Source organism: Onychostoma macrolepis, chromosome 14 (assembly GCF_012432095.1).
Source record: "Onychostoma macrolepis isolate SWU-2019 chromosome 14, ASM1243209v1, whole genome shotgun sequence".
Classification (NCBI taxonomy): domain Eukaryota; kingdom Metazoa; phylum Chordata; class Actinopteri; order Cypriniformes; family Cyprinidae; genus Onychostoma; species Onychostoma macrolepis.
In genome coordinates, this window is record NC_081168.1 from 24,263,491 (window position 1) to 24,280,080 (window position 16,590).

At 35.1% G+C, this 16,590-nt stretch overlaps 1 protein-coding gene across 2 annotated transcripts in view; it reads right to left on the minus strand.

Annotated features, from left to right (window-relative positions):
* spock1 (SPARC (osteonectin), cwcv and kazal like domains proteoglycan 1) overlaps nucleotides 1-16,590 on the minus strand; it is a 244,474-nt gene that overhangs the window by 24,421 nt on the left and 203,463 nt on the right. For both annotated transcript variants that reach the window (XM_058798033.1, XM_058798031.1), the window contains exon 7: nucleotides 13,791-13,905. In XM_058798033.1, coding sequence (XP_058654016.1) covers nucleotides 13,791-13,905 — 115 coding nt within the window. The remainder of the gene's footprint in view (nucleotides 1-13,790; nucleotides 13,906-16,590) is intronic.

The following is a 16,590-nucleotide window of genomic DNA, read 5'->3' on the forward strand; positions in this document are numbered from 1 at the left end:
ACTCCTAAGCGACTGAGGTGTTTTGTTATTGGATGTAATAATGAACATAGCAGTCCTCATTTACTCCCGACATCTGAGCCGCTGAAGACGCAGTGGATTACCTTTGTTTTTGAAAGGAATGTGCCCTGATCTACCTAAATGCGTCTATCTTCGCGTGAATCATTCGTGATCCAGCCTCACCTACAGAAGAAGTGAGAATAAGGTTCTTTTATGAATTTTTGCAAATCGCCTTTCCTAATAACGTGCTAGTTAGCCAGTTCCGAGGCTAAAGTAAACAGTCTCCTGAGAACGGCTCGTTATCCCACGGAAGAGAGGGGCGGGGTCAGCAGAGCTCATTAGCATTTAAAGAAACATGCACTAAAACGGCTTGCTGAAAACAGAGCTGATTTTGACAGGGTAAAAAAGGTGTTGTTTTACACTACCATTGAGAAATTGTAACCAAAGTAGGTTATAGACTTTTCATTAAGACCCTAAAGAATTGTATCAACGTGATATCAGGGCATCTGATGACCCCTTTAACATATGACCACCCAAATTTAAAGACATTTAACACTACTGTCACTCAATTAACAACAAATAAGTCTTAAAGCTACAGTAGCATGAGTCAGAGAGAAGATTAAAAATAGCTGATTTTGGTGCAAAAATCTCTGACAAACATTAGAAGCTGGTGTTAAATAAATGAACGCAGACACAATCTAACGAAAACGTCTAAACAAACAGTGCTGAATAGCGTATTTATCATCTCCTAACGTGAAGTACAGACAAGAATAATGTTTGGATCACATCAACCTGCCTGAGAGAGCTATTGATATGTCTGACCTTTAAAATGAAGTGTTTACGAGGACAAGAGAGTCAAACACTCCAGTGACATTTATTCTGATGTATTAAAACCGTCATATTAATGCTCGACAGGTGCACCTGAGATTCAGGAGGAATTGCAGGATTTCCAGAATGTTCCGCAGGGTTGTGAAGAGTCTGAAATACGCCGACATTCACATCTGTGTTTGATGAGCTTCTGAAGCCCTTCGTTTTCAAGATTAGCCTCATAAATGGTTGTTTATTATAGATACAACTTAATGGAATAAATGGAATAGGGACACCAAAAAAGACAAAAAATTAGAAATATATATTCACTACCATCTAAAAGTTTGCGGACAGTACGATTCTTATTCTTTTATTCAGTAAGGATGCATTACATTGATCAATGTTACCAAATATTAAGTGTAATCAATGCTGTTCTTTTGAACTTTCTATTCATCAAAGAATCCTGACAAATAAAATGCTTCATGGTTTCTGCCAAATATGAAGCAGCACAACAGTTTTCAACATCGTTAATAATCAGAAATGTTTTTGAGCAGCAAATCAGCATATTAGACTGATTTCTGAAGGATCATGTGACACTGAAGATGGAAGTAATGATGCTGAAAATTCAGCTTTGCATCACAGGAATAAACTACATTTTTTAAAACAGGTCTATTAATTTATACAATTAATTATAGGCCTATAATTATTATTATTATTAACACTGCAGTCATCAATGAAAATTCAGAGCAGCTTTATTTCATGCACCGATTTTCAAAAACAACCTGTTCTTCTCATGTTTTTCACTATATTAAGGGAATAATTTAAGACCGTTATCAGCATATGCTAAAGTAGATTCGTCTCTCGTTGTCTCAGAGAGAATATGCGCCGTTAATGCAGCATTAGCCGTCAGTTTTTTTATTTATTTTTTACTTTCACTTTCTCTATAGTGAATTGACGTTCACCGTCTTGCGCAGAATTTGCGCTTTGCTTGCTTGAGTTGCTTGACCCCTCCCCCATATTATCAATTGTTTATAGGCCACATATTGGCCCTTTTTTTTTTTTTTTTTTTTATATTTATTTTTCAATGTTAATGAGAGTGACACCACAGTTAAAAAACAGGAAAATCATTTGGAAATCCTTGGTGGCGCTGTGCCGGGGCTAAGCAAGTTTCTGATGGGGCTATAGCCCCATCAAGCCCCGCCCTAGCGCCACCATTGGACGTCACACAGACCCAGGCCCCTCCCACGATTGTTGATTGACACTGGCGTTTTACCTTAGACCCGCCCTGAGTGAGCTGTCATCAGTCCGCCATTGTTTTGACGCCAGAGCAAGAGTAGACAAGAATGACTCCTAAGCGACTGAGGTGTTTTGTTATTGGATGTAATAATGAACATAGCAGTCCTCATTTACTCCCGACATCTGAGCCGCTGAAGACGCAGTGGATTACCTTTGTTTTTGAAAGGAATGTGCCCTGATCTACCTAAATGCGTCTATCTTCGCGTGAATCATTCGTGATCCAGCCTCACCTACAGAAGAAGTGAGAATAAGGTTCTTTTATGAATTTTTGCAAATCGCCTTTCCTAATAACGTGCTAGTTAGCCAGTTCCGAGGCTAAAGTAAACAGTCTCCTGAGAACGGCTCGTTATCCCACGGAAGAGAGGGGCGGGGTCAGCAGAGCTCATTAGCATTTAAAGAAACATGCACTAAAACGGCTTGCTGAAAACAGAGCTGATTTTGACAGGGTAAAAAAGGTGTTGTTTTACACTACCATTGAGAAATTGTAACCAAAGTAGGTTATAGACTTTTCATTAAGACCCTAAAGAATTGTATCAACGTGATATCAGGGCATCTGATGACCCCTTTAACATATGACCACCCAAATTTAAAGACATTTAACACTACTGTCACTCAATTAACAACAAATAAGTCTTAAAGCTACAGTAGCATGAGTCAGAGAGAAGATTAAAAAAATAGCTGATTTTGGTGCAAAAATCTCTGACAAACATTAGAAGCTGGTGTTAAATAAATGAACGCAGACACAATCTAACGAAAACGTCTAAACAAACAGTGCTGAATAGCGTATTTATCATCTCCTAACGTGAAGTACAGACAAGAATAATGTTTGGATCACATCAACCTGCCTGAGAGAGCTATTGATATGTCTGACCTTTAAAATGAAGTGTTTACGAGGACAAGAGAGTCAAACACTCCAGTGACATTTATTCTGATGTATTAAAACCGTCATATTAATGCTCGACAGGTGCACCTGAGATTCAGGAGGAATTGCAGGATTTCCAGAATGTTCCGCAGGGTTGTGAAGAGTCTGAAATACGCCGACATTCACATCTGTGTTTGATGAGCTTCTGAAGCCCTTCGTTTTCAAGATTAGCCTCATAAATGGTTGTTTATTATAGATACAACTTAATGGAATAAATGGAATAGGGACACCAAAAAAGACAAAAAATTAGAAATATATATTCACTACCATCTAAAAGTTTGCGGACAGTACGATTCTTATTCTTTTATTCAGTAAGGATGCATTACATTGATCAATGTTACCAAATATTAAGTGTAATCAATGCTGTTCTTTTGAACTTTCTATTCATCAAAGAATCCTGACAAATAAAATGCTTCATGGTTTCTGCCAAATATGAAGCAGCACAACAGTTTTCAACATCGTTAATAATCAGAAATGTTTTTGAGCAGCAAATCAGCATATTAGACTGATTTCTGAAGGATCATGTGACACTGAAGATGGAAGTAATGATGCTGAAAATTCAGCTTTGCATCACAGGAATAAACTACATTTTATAATATATTCACATAGAAAACAGCTATTTGAAATTATAAGAATATTTCACAATTTAACTGTATTTTTGCAGAAGAGACTTCTTTTAAAAACATTAAAAAACCTAAAAAACTTGCAAATCGTAGTTTACTTTATAGTAAGGCTTGAAGCTCCAAATCCCATAATATCCATAAGATTTTAAAAGTCTAGCAGGATGGAAAACTTACCATTTAAAACAATCATCCAAAGAAAACATGTTTTGCCGGAAACATTTCCTTTAGATGATATTTCTGAATAAACTGGCGATTTTTCATTCCTGGAGACACCATACCTTGTGTTTGGTTAATTGTGAAATTTTGATGAAAGGAAACAAACTAATGTTTTACATCTGTTCTATCCAGCATATGAAGACACATGGTGAGATGAAGATATTCTGCATAAGCGAATGACCCAGAAACACACACACGCATCACCCCAGATTTGTGCAGATGTAATTTTCCACTGAAAGCCTCATATTGCTGTTTTTCCTCTAAGGTCCAATGAAGAAAGATGAGTGTGTGTGTGTGTGAGTGTGTTTTATTATATTGCGGTGTAAAGCGTGAAAAACGATTCTTCAAAACATAATGAGCGAGTGTTGTTCGCCGTGTACACACTCATCTCTCTACAGTATTTTCTCTCAGGTGATCCCTCTATTTTTCACTTTTCTCTCCTGCTGTGAGAGAAAAATCTCTGTGGCGTTTCTCTTCAGATCGTATCTCTCTCCTGTTCTCCATCCGTCCTTTCATCCTAACAAACCCCATCGCCCATCTCCACCCCCTCTGGCTCCATCTGTAATCATCTCCACCTCTTTGTCTCTCACTTCCAGCATCTCCAGGAGTTTCTGCAGCTCGGCTGGTTGAGATCACAGGTTTGATTCCATGCAAGTCGCTTCGGATAAAAGCCTCCGCTAAACATACATTTAAATCTCCTGTAGGGTCCCATTAAATCCCGCCACCCAAGTCCTTTTTTTTTTCTTTTTTTTTACTTTACTGGTTAAATTTAATTAAATTTTAATCATCAAAATGCATGTCTAATAAATTAAAATAATGAAACTTAAATATTTTTTAGTATTCTATGAAATCAGTTTTATGTTTTTCAATTTTTCTGAATGAGTTTTTATGGTTTCATTAAATTTTAATAATCAAAAAGCACATCTAATTAATTACAATCATGAAATGTACACAATTTAACAACAACTGATTACATGTTAAACAAAAATTTTAATAATCAAAAAGCATGTCTAATCAATTGAATTCATGAAACTTTTACAATTTAATAATTTCTTATTTTTTTAAATAACTGCCCTTTGAAATGTTCCAAAATTGCTCAGAAATTCTGTTTTGTCTGCTTAATTTTACTGATTTATGTTTTAACAAAAATGTATTATCAAAAATAGTGGTGATCAAAAGAAGGCATAACAGATTAATAATTTAATTAATCTTTTAAAATTGACAAATGTATTTATTTATTTTTGCCAGAGTTTACAATTAAAATTAAAACAATGGATTTTTTTTATATTCCTAAAGAAAGTTTTAATAGTTTAATTATTATTACTTATTCTACCGTGTATATATATATATATATATATATATATATATATCTGTAATAATTTCTTCAAGTTAATTTCAATAGCAATCTTTTGTTTAATATTCACAGACACTTGTCCACATCACAGTTTGATGAAGTGTACAGTCCTACTTTTGATTTATTCATCTGAAAATTCTGCATTATACAGTGAATTTGATTTTCATGAACTGTATTCTGTGATTCTGTCCACGTTTTCCTCATTGCAGAAATGTTATGGCCCTAGTCCTGCCCTCTGTCACCCGTCTTTCTAAACTACGATGTAGCTCCAGCGAGAATCACACGGATGAAAACAGAAGAGCAGATAATGGACGGACGCTGAGAAAAAAGAGATTTTCTCAATGCAAACACTGAGGAATAACCGCTTCATCTGAATACCGAACAGAGACACATAAAAGAGAGCGAGATGAAAGTCAGAGATAAAATGACAAAACAAGATGAACAGGTCAAATAAAGAGAAAGAGAAGAGGCCATGAGACAATAAAGACGAGAGGAAATGAAAGAAAAAATGGACTTTCAAATGACATGCTCTCTCTTTCGGTGGTAATTGCTTCCTGATGTATGCAGCACTTTTCCAATTAAAGATCATGTCAGTGATCTGAAGTCATTAAAATACAGACATCATAACGCTGCTATCAGACCGAACCCTCATCTCTGCTCACATCTCACAGCAGAACCCACAGAGACCGTGTTGTGTGGGGAAGCCTTTGGGAAATAACTGCAAACAGGCTAGAGGTCATGAATCTGAATTACAGCACAACAAACCCTTAAAATAACACTGATGGCATCAAAACATTTCAGGAGGAAAACTTCACTTCTCAGAGTTGCTCATTCAGCACTCAGGATATATGAGGGATCTAAGGCTGGATATTGACACAATATTCACAATATGAATGCAATTCACAAGCTCTTGATTCAATCTGATTCTGATTCACTAGTGCTTGATTCATTTTGATTCTGATTCATAAGCGCTTGATTCAATTTGGTTCTGATTCACAAGTTCTTGATTCATTTTGATTTGCAATTTCTTGATTCAGATTCATAAACTCTTTTCAATTCAATATCAATTAATTTGCAAATGTATCAGATACATGTCAGTTTTTCTTAGGAAAAAATCTCTCAACTAAGGTGTTTTTTTCTGATTTATTTCTATTTATTTTGAGATGAATAACATTTAAATTGCACATTAGGCAGTTTTTTTAATGATATATGCAATTATATATGCTATTATGTTTCAATCCTCAGACAAGTTTAATGTAAGTATCAAGACTATCGACAGATTCCACAATTCAACTTTATTTTGATTCACAAGCTCTTGATTCAATTTGGTTCTGATCTTGATTCGATTAATTTGGAAATATATCAAATACATGTCAATTTTCTTTAAGGAAAAAACTCATCTAAAACGGCTTATGATTTTTTTTTTTTTACATACAATAATTTACACTGGAAAAAATACACTGTAATACAGTGCATATATTTATCAAAATGCTCCTCTGTGGAGTATTTCTGAGATAAATATAATGTTACATGACATTATTGTTTACAAGCTGTTTTATTTATCTTTCAGCGGCTGAAACAGATTTCACAGTAAATTCAGTAAGTTGTTCTGTTTTTTTTTTTTTGCTTCTGAGCAAATGTTTATTTGGTGCTATAACTAGTGATAAAGACGTAGAGATGATCGTTCACGTCTACAATGATCTTTCAAGCTACATTAAAGAGCGTCAAAACCACATTTATATATATATATATATATATATATATATATATATATATATATATTTATTTTATTTTTATTTTATTTTATTTTTTGATAAAAGTCACAGAATTGAAAGCTGAGTCTTTGTTTCATATCACAGCACAAAGCTTATTGTGATGTTTAGTTAAGTTTGGTTCATGAGTCAACTGACAACAGTATCAATCTTGGGATTTAAGAATCAACATTAAAATTAAGCTTGATTAGTCAATACTGTCAACTGAGCCCTTGTATCATCTTTATCTCAAATGTTTCTCCTGTAAGAGACCAAAATGTGTCATTGGTTGATAAAATGAATGTGAAGTGCAGCTCATCAATCATTTGATGAGAAATGTGAGTTCATTCTTAGACTTTGCATGAGATTCTTGCAAAACTCTGGAGGAGACACGTGAAAGATTATGGGCTCTTTTCTCAGGGTAAAACATTTCAGACGCAGGAGACTGTATCTCCATTTAATCTGGAAGTTAAGTATTAAACAGATCTAATTTAAGATGTTTCTTTCCTATGAATAATAAAACATCTGAAATTCACATTAACAAACATTTTTCTGTGTTTATTCCTCCTGAGAGCTTGTCTTTGTGATGTCCAGTGTTGTTCCCAAAACTCTAAATTCACTATTCTCTTTCCCCTCAGGAAACACACACACACACACACACACTTTAAAAATCATCTTGCATCTGAGTGTTTTTCTTTCTCGAGGCTTTTTTCATGCGTCTCTTATGGTTTGTTCAGACAGGCAGCAAAAATGTTTTGGCGTGTCCAACTCAAATGCGTTTATTTTTCTGTGGTCTAAACAGCAAAAACACACCAAATGCAGCTTTCACAAACCCCATCCAAACCACATTCACAGGTCATTTCATATTCAATTAGAATCTGATCCGATGTGGTCTGATTTTTTAAGTTTTCTAAGTTTTATTCCCTTCATTCAGAGTGTGACCAATATGTAACCTCACAAAAAGTGTTCAGTAATGACTCTATACATTCTTTCCCTATATATTAAACTATGAAGCATCTGCTGTTTAGTGAATTAGTGAGTGATTTCAGACACTGCGTATGCATGAATGTGTAAAATACAGTACCAAAATGTGCAGTTCTTTCTTAATAGTTTTATCTTGTCTTCCAGTAAAAATATTGAATAATTCTTAAATCAAGATATATTTACTTGAGATGTGCAATGACAAACAATACAAAGATGTTTTCTTTAAGAAAAAATCATCCTAATTAAGTGAGTTTATGCTTAACAAAAACAAATAGTATAGATAGATAGTATAGATAGTATCTAAACATAATATCTTAAATCAGATTTTTTTTTTTTTGGTTAATAATAATATATCTAATAGATACAGTATTTATTCTGAAAAACAAGACATAAATACTGAGGAAGAAAATCAGTTTCTGCCTTGCATCAAAATGTCAACCACAAAAAGAGGCAAAATCCTGCCTTTCCACAATCACAGCTGCTCTTATTTAAACGGAGAATGTGTTAGAATTAAGTGATTTATCAGAGTTGACCATGCAAAAATTTTTCCAGTGAGGTCAGAAATTCCCTTTCATTCAAAGGGAAAACAAAGTTTATTTTTCTAACACTATTGGCAACATTCAACATCATTTTGCATCTCAAGTATATTTAAATTGAATTGATGGGAAAATGAATAATTTAGTAAATTGAATTAAATCATGAAAATTTAAAATTACATTTTATGATTGAATTAAGTCATTCTAAAATAAAAATAAAAAAAAATAATGAAAAACTCACAGCAAAAAGATAAAATATCTAAAGGGATAGTTCACCCAAAAATTAAAATTCTGTCATTAATTACTCACCCTCATGTCGTTCCAAACCCGTAAGACCCTCCCATAGACAGCAAGGCATATGTTATTTACGTATGTGATACTCTCCAAAATGGCGCTATAGGGTGACACGGAGGAGACAAATTGTTGAATAAAGTTGTTATTGTTTTCCAAGTATGCTTGTAGCTTCATAAAATTACAGTTGAACCACTGATGTCACATGGATTATTTTAACGATGTCCTTGCTATGTTTCTGAGCCTTGATTTTGATAGGATCCTTGCTGTCTATGGGAGGGTCGGAGAGCTCTCGGAATTCATCAAAAATGTCTTAATTTGTGTTCTGAAGATGAACGAAGGTCTTACAGGTTTGGAAAGACATGAGTTTGAGTGATTAATGACATAATTTACATTTTTGGGTGAACTATCCCTTTAGTTCGTTTTCCTGCATGTTAGGTGACCATTTACCAACATCAAAGTACCGTGAGCAGGCAAAAGTTTTGTCATATTTTAGAAATATTAACTTAAAATCTCACGGGTAGTGAAATGTAATGAATCAAGGTTACAAAAATTGTTGAGAGTCCCTTATACAGTGCTGCTTGAATGTTTGTGAACCCCTTGCAGAATCTGTGAAAATGTGAGTAATTTTAACAAAATAAGAGAGATCATACAAAATACATGTTATTTTTTATTTAGTAGTGTCCTGAGTAAGATATTTTACATAAAAGATGTTTACATTTAGTTCACAAGACCAAAAAATAGCTGAAATTATTAAAATAACCCCCTTCAAAAGTTTGGGAACCCTTGGTTCTTAATACGGTGTGTGGTAACCTGGATGATCCACGACTGTTTTTTTGTTTTGTGATGGTTGTTCATGAGTCCCTTGTTTGTTCTGAACAGTTAAACTGAGCACTGTTCTTCAGAAAAATCCTCCAGTGACTGCAGGGGCGGATCTAGAAAATAATTTTTAGGGTGGCAAAGGGGTGGCATGGGGTCTATGAGGGGTGGCAACACCAAAGCGAGCCCCCATGCATATTTTGTGGGGATTTATTGTCTGACACGCACAGTTGTGTTCACAAATATTGCATTACCATTAAGTAATCATCTATACTGTTTAAAATGAAAAATAAATAACAACATTTCAATATCCATCATGGCACCAAGTCAATACACAATATAAAAAACTTCAACAGGTTGTAAATGTTTCTGAGCTTGTGTCATTAAAGAAGACATGCGGTTCTATTAATATTACATAGGCTACTTAGATCAGGGGTGCAAACTCGTCAGGGGTGAAAAAGGTGACAACCCCAACAAGGACAACTAAGGGCAAGTTAATTGACATAATTCACATAGCACATTTCACACACAATGGCAAGTCAAAGTGCTTTATAGGGAGAAAATGTTACACACTGCTAAAAATGCTTTTCTTACATTTTTCTGTCTTGTTTCCAGTCCAAATAATCTAATAATTCTAGTCTAATAATTAGTCTAATAATTCTTAAATCAAATAATGTTTTTTTCCAGAAAAAAAATAAGTCATAGTCCTAGTATTTGGACTAGAAACAAGACAAAAACATTCTCAAATCATTTTTTGCAGTGCACCATTCAAGGATAAACATCTTTATATGATTAAAAGACGTTTGAGCGACAACTCAACAAGGACTGTTGTTAAGATACATGAACTTAATCAGGGCAAATAAACCACTGTAAATCTTTATTTCAGCACTCGAATTATTGAAGCAGCTGACGGGCTAAATGCGAGGTGTTTCTCCGTCTTGAAATAGGCTGTTACAGTCATGTCAGATACATGTACGAGTTGAACGCACATGAACGCCACCACAAAGTCGTTATTACGAGTGGCAAACTTGAAATTTTCTTTAAGCCCCGAGTTTCAGATTTGGCGGCGTGTCCGTGAAAAAACGTGTCGGATGCAATGGACGCAGCCAAAGACCATATGCAGTGTCGGTAAAGTTGTCGAAATTAATAAAATGAAAACTATATAAGTTACATAGCCTACACACAATATTATTATATACTTATAATAGAATATATAATTATTCAGTTTACATCACCTTCATAAATGAAATAAAACGGAAAAAAGAAAAAACACACTGATGCACATTCTTCATTCGGTCATAAGTTGCTTGCCGTTAGCTTGTTCCTACACGTTTTACGTAGCCTCTGGAAATATGGATAGCATGCCTGCAGCGTCTAAAAGTTAGGCTTCAGGAGTGAGATTGGTTGGTTGAGGGAAAGGACATTAAGGTAAGCCAATCAGAGGCAGAGTAGGGCGGGTCCATTCCTTTGCCAACAGGGGAAAAAACGCTACAGGTGACGTGACACAGATGACACGCAGATACGACCCCCAAACCCCCAATTAAATTTTTTGTACAGATCTACACGATTCACGTGAATGACCTATTTCAAGGTGAAAACGGCGAATTTCGCCGAAAGGTGACAAGTTTGCACCCCTGTAGATGGTATAAATCACGTTTTAGTGCAAGTTTAAGAGTAACACTTTTGAATTTCTTAACATTAGAAAGAAATACAATAATATCAAAGCATTGAAACTGGATCAGTTTTGAAAACAATGTTTGATTTTCTGTTATTACCAGAGGTGGGAATGTCTGTAATCACCCAGAACACACTATCAATAGTCTAGCAACACCCCAGCAACTGCATAGCAAGAGCCTAGCAACCACCCAGAGTATCCTAGCAACCAACTAGCAACACTTTAGCAAACATCTAGAACATTTAACTGACCAAACTATTTATGTTTCTTAAACAAGACTTAAGACAAGCCAGAATACATTTGTCTTTCAAACTTTTCAGTCTAGTTATTACAGGTACTCTTAAATGCTTACAACTCAAATACACAGATGACTTTCCTGCCCAGTGAACACTCATGAGATCAATAACACTTAACAAACAACTCTTAGGATTCTGGAATTATTTTTGCAGCTCAATGTCTATTACAGTATACAACATAAATTAAATTACAGATAATAATAATAATAATTCAGCAATGAACTTTTGGGAACAGATCATTTTCATTTTACTACTGTAAAGTAATCTTGCAGTGGATGAAAAACACTAGAAAAGTTCAAATACCAAAGAATTGTATATATGAACGTGGTATGCACCACAATACAGTACGGTACAAAAATAAAAATTAAATCAGCATACTCTGCACAGTTGATCAAATTTCATTACCGTTTACAATACTATAGCAGTTTCCTGGTCTCCTGACACAAGACTAGCTGTATCTCTCATTTCTCAGTTCTGCAAACAAGCAGTACACATAAAAAATGGTTACAAATCAAATTTGACAGTCACATGTTTGAAGGTGTACAACATGTGCTACAGTTTACTATACATATAGAAGAGTGAAATTCTCATCATCTAATGTACTGGTACTGTACTGTGATTATACTGAATATAAGTAAGTATAAAACCCATGTTATTCGTTCAGCTCTCTCCTCTCTCCGTTGTTAGGATGCAGATTCTGATTGGTGTCATCAGTTTTGCTACCTAATGTTTAACTTACTCATTGTTAAACTTTTTGAGAAATGTGTCTGTGTTTTGAGAACTGAATTAATGGTTTGGGAAAATGGGCCAACTAAAATCAGTTATTATTTTAGCAATTGAGAAAACTGCAATACAAGATTCTTACCTATCTCTGCTATTAGTTTTCGTGATCGGAATCTTCTTATTGATTTTATGTTATTGTTTCGTCCGATATGGCAGAAAGGCCTCTATATCCATGATGAAAGTGGAGCGAGCGGTCGGAGAATCGGATCACCAAACAATTACGGGATGAATCTTAGACATATCCGGACGGGATTAGATTTCTCAGAGGACTTCTGAATAAACCGAGAAGCAGATGCACGAACACATGTAAAAACAATTTGTTAGTGAATGGGCTGCGCTTTGTGTTTTTAACTCAAAAAGAACTGGTTCATAAGAGTCATTTGTTAATGAAGCCGACTACACTGGGCGCGCTGCGTGCGCGTGCAACCATCGTGCACCATCGTGCGCTGTCATCGCCGCGGCTGAAAAGTAGCACATGAAACACTGCTTACATTTATATTTTATTCTGTGATAATTCTGGGGTGATCCGCCCCTGAGCGACTGTATGATTTTGAGATCCATCTTTTCACACTGAGGACAATTGAGGGACTCAAACACAGCTAACAGAAGGAAACACGATGCATTAAGAGCTGGGGGGTGAAAACTTTTGAACAGGATGAAGATGTCCAAATTTTTCTTATTTTGTAGAAATATAATTTTTTTCCATTTAGTACTGCCCTTCGGAAGCAACAGAAGATACTTGCATGTTTCCTGGAAGACAAATTAAGTACAATTTACCTTGATCTTCAAATTCAAAACAGTTTTCACCCCCGGCTCTTAATGCATCGTGTTTCCTTCAGGAGCATCAGTGAATGTTTGAACCTTTTTTAATAGTTGTGTTTGCGTCCCTCAATTGTCCTCAGTGTGAAAAGATGGATCTCAAAATCATACAGTCACTGCTGGAAAGGGTTCAAATATGCAAAACATGCTGGAAAACTGAAGAATCTGCAGGACATGGAGGATTTTTCTGAAGAACAGTGCTCAGTTTAACTCTTCAGAACAAACAAGGGACTCATGAACAACCATCACAAAACAAAAAAACAGTCGTGGATCATCCAGGTTACCACACACAGTATTAAGAACCAAGGGTTCCCAAACTTTTGAAGGGGGTTATTTTAATAATTTCAGCTATTTTTTTGGTCTTGTGGACTATATGTAAACATCTTTTATGTAAAATAGCTTACTCAGGACACTACTAAATGAAAAATAACATGCATTTTGTATCTCTTATTTTGTTAAAATTACTCACATTTTCTGCAAGGGGTTCATAAACTTTCAAGCAGCACTGTATATAATATAGAAATCAAAGGCAAATATTGACCTAAAACAGATCAGATTTCATCATCTACAATATGACGATGCAGACAGGATCTACATCCTAACAAACAGGAAATAACTCACCGTTCTTCTCTGCGTGTGGTTTGATGACTTCCTGTCCTGGCAGGCAGGGACACGGACCCTCACACTTCACAGAGATTCTCTTGCTCGTGCTGCAGGCCTGGAACTCAAGTTTACACTGTGGAAGAGCAGAGAGGATTCTGGGTAGTGCATTTGGAGACATTATCGCATTTAACCGTCACAGCCCAAGCATTGAGTTTTATCACTCGTGAAATGAGTCTGTTTCCTCAGCCAGGAGAAAAATGCGAGTTATCAAATTAAGATGACAAGATTTGAATTTCTTTGAAGTGAGGCGATTGTGTTCGTCAGATCTGATCACACAGAAACGGTGTAAAATCTGCTGTGTTCTTTGGCTTTTAATTAAAGATGATGTCATGATTAGACTATCAGACTATAATGCTTAATCAAGTGTAATACTTCATTATTTATCAAAGCAAAATCAATTAAATAAACAGCAGACAGTCCTGTTGATTAATATCGAGACATCAGAATGTTGAAAATGTGAGCTTATGGAATAGAATGAGTGAATGGGTGCCATCAGAATGAGAGTCCAAACAGCTGATAAAAACATCACAATAATCCACAAGTAATTCAGATGAATCCAGTCCATCAATTAATATCTTGTGAAGTGAAAAGCTGCATGTTTGTAAGAGACAATGGCATCATTAAGATGTTTTCAACCTCAAACTCTTGCTTCTGGAAAATATATGAGTCTATAATCCATAATAACACTTCCCCATCCCCTGTTGTATACTCATTCTAACGGCACCCATTCACCGCAAAGGATCCATTGGTGAAGTAAGTGATGCAATGCTACATTTCTCAAAATCTGTTCCCATGAGAGAGGGGGACTGAACTATTCCTTTAAGGCCATTTGCTGCTGTGCTGCAAATAATTCCATAATGATGGAGAATAAAGAGAAATAAATAAATAAATCTGTGACATGGCTGTGGTGCTTTATTTACTTTTTTTCATCCTGATGAGTGTTTAAACCTTCCAATAACCTTTAAAATCTCAACAACAGACTCACCTGAACAACACACGGCATTCAAACACTGTTTGTGTGCATATCAATGAACAATAATCCACCAATTTCAGACTTGCATCTTATTTTACCACTGAATGAGCTTTTGTTCAGTAAAGAGCCTGTTCAGTGCTTCAGATCAACACAAATGCATTCAGAGAAAGAAGTGAATCACATCTGGCGAAGAAAACACTAGAAATCAATGTTTTCTGACATACTCCATTTTATAATACAAGCAAACAACATGAAACAGCTTTTACAACCCATTTTATTTTCATAATGTGACCTGAATGTGACTTCATCCATCCAGATAGCATAGATAGTAAATAATATACTAGAAAACCAAATAGTAAATAAATACAGTATAAAACAAGTCTGTATGGGGTAATTATAAATGTTTGTTTTTTAATATTATTTTGTATGCTGGTAGTTTTAGTTTTAATAGTGCATAAAGCTTTGATTTTGATTTTATCTTATGAAATTTACTGTCATTTGTCTGAAAATACTGTCAGGGGATGGTTTTGTTTGTGATATTTTTTCTCTATATAGTGCTACTGATTCTACATTTATTTATCCATCCATTACAAAACAAATATGTATCATATGTATATATATTTCTGTTTCAGTCTAGTTAGTTTAATGGTGGATGAAGCTTTAATTTGGTATTTAATTTTATTTTTAGTATGCCGATTATTCATTTAGGTCGAGTTTCAGTTTGTTTTAATGGTACATAAAGATTTAAATTTCTTATGAAAATGACTGTAATTTGTCTGAAAATATTCTGTCAGTATGTTTTTTTTTGTTTATAATAATGTTTTCTATATACTGTATAGTGTTACTGATTTGACATCTATCCATCATTCATCCCAACATGGTCTCACTCCCAACTCGTCATATATTGATGCTTGGTCAGGACCCCTTGGCGTCTTGGAGTATGTCAGAAAACATTGATTTCTAGTTTTTCTTTGCCAGATGTGATTCACTTCTTTCTCTGAATGCATTTGTGTTGATCCGAAGCACTGAACAGGGGACTTCGCTTTTAGCATCATTTTTCAACGCACAGGGTCCTCCATTGTTTTCAGTTGTTTGTCTTAATTTAATGGTTTTCATGCATTTGTATTAAATATAAATAATTTTATATAAAATTATACTTTCATTAGAGCACGTAACCCCACCCCTACCCTAAACCTACAGATATTTATTGCAAAAAACAACCATAAACAAGCAGTATAAAAGCATTACAAACATGTCGTTTTGCATTCCAAGTCTTCTGAAGCCATACGATATCTTTATGCGAAGAAGAGAGTAAAACATAAGGTTTTAATCGCTGAAAATGATCCCGCTCTGTTAACGCGCTCACATCTCATTCAAAAAGATACTCCCGTAGAATGATGCAATCGGTCACGAGACACTCAAGTGCCAATTGCTAATGTAAGGCTTCTTCTAGCAGCATTTTTTGAATTCGCACACAGAGACAGCACACATGAAGAGCTTAACGGCGGACGGAGAAGGCGATCGCGTCTAATATTATTGCCCAATATATAATTTAATCATGACGATAAGCCTTTTGTGTCGGCATATTGATGCTAAGGGTTTCTTATTTAAAGCAATGGAGGACCCTGCAAGTTGAAAAATGCGACGCCAAAGAGTACTGACCAAGCATCAATATGTGACGGGTTGGGAGTGAGACTGTGTTGTTCATCCATATAGATATAGTTAATACACAATAAAACAACTGTGATGCAGAGTAATTACAGCTTGAACATTTTTATTTATTTT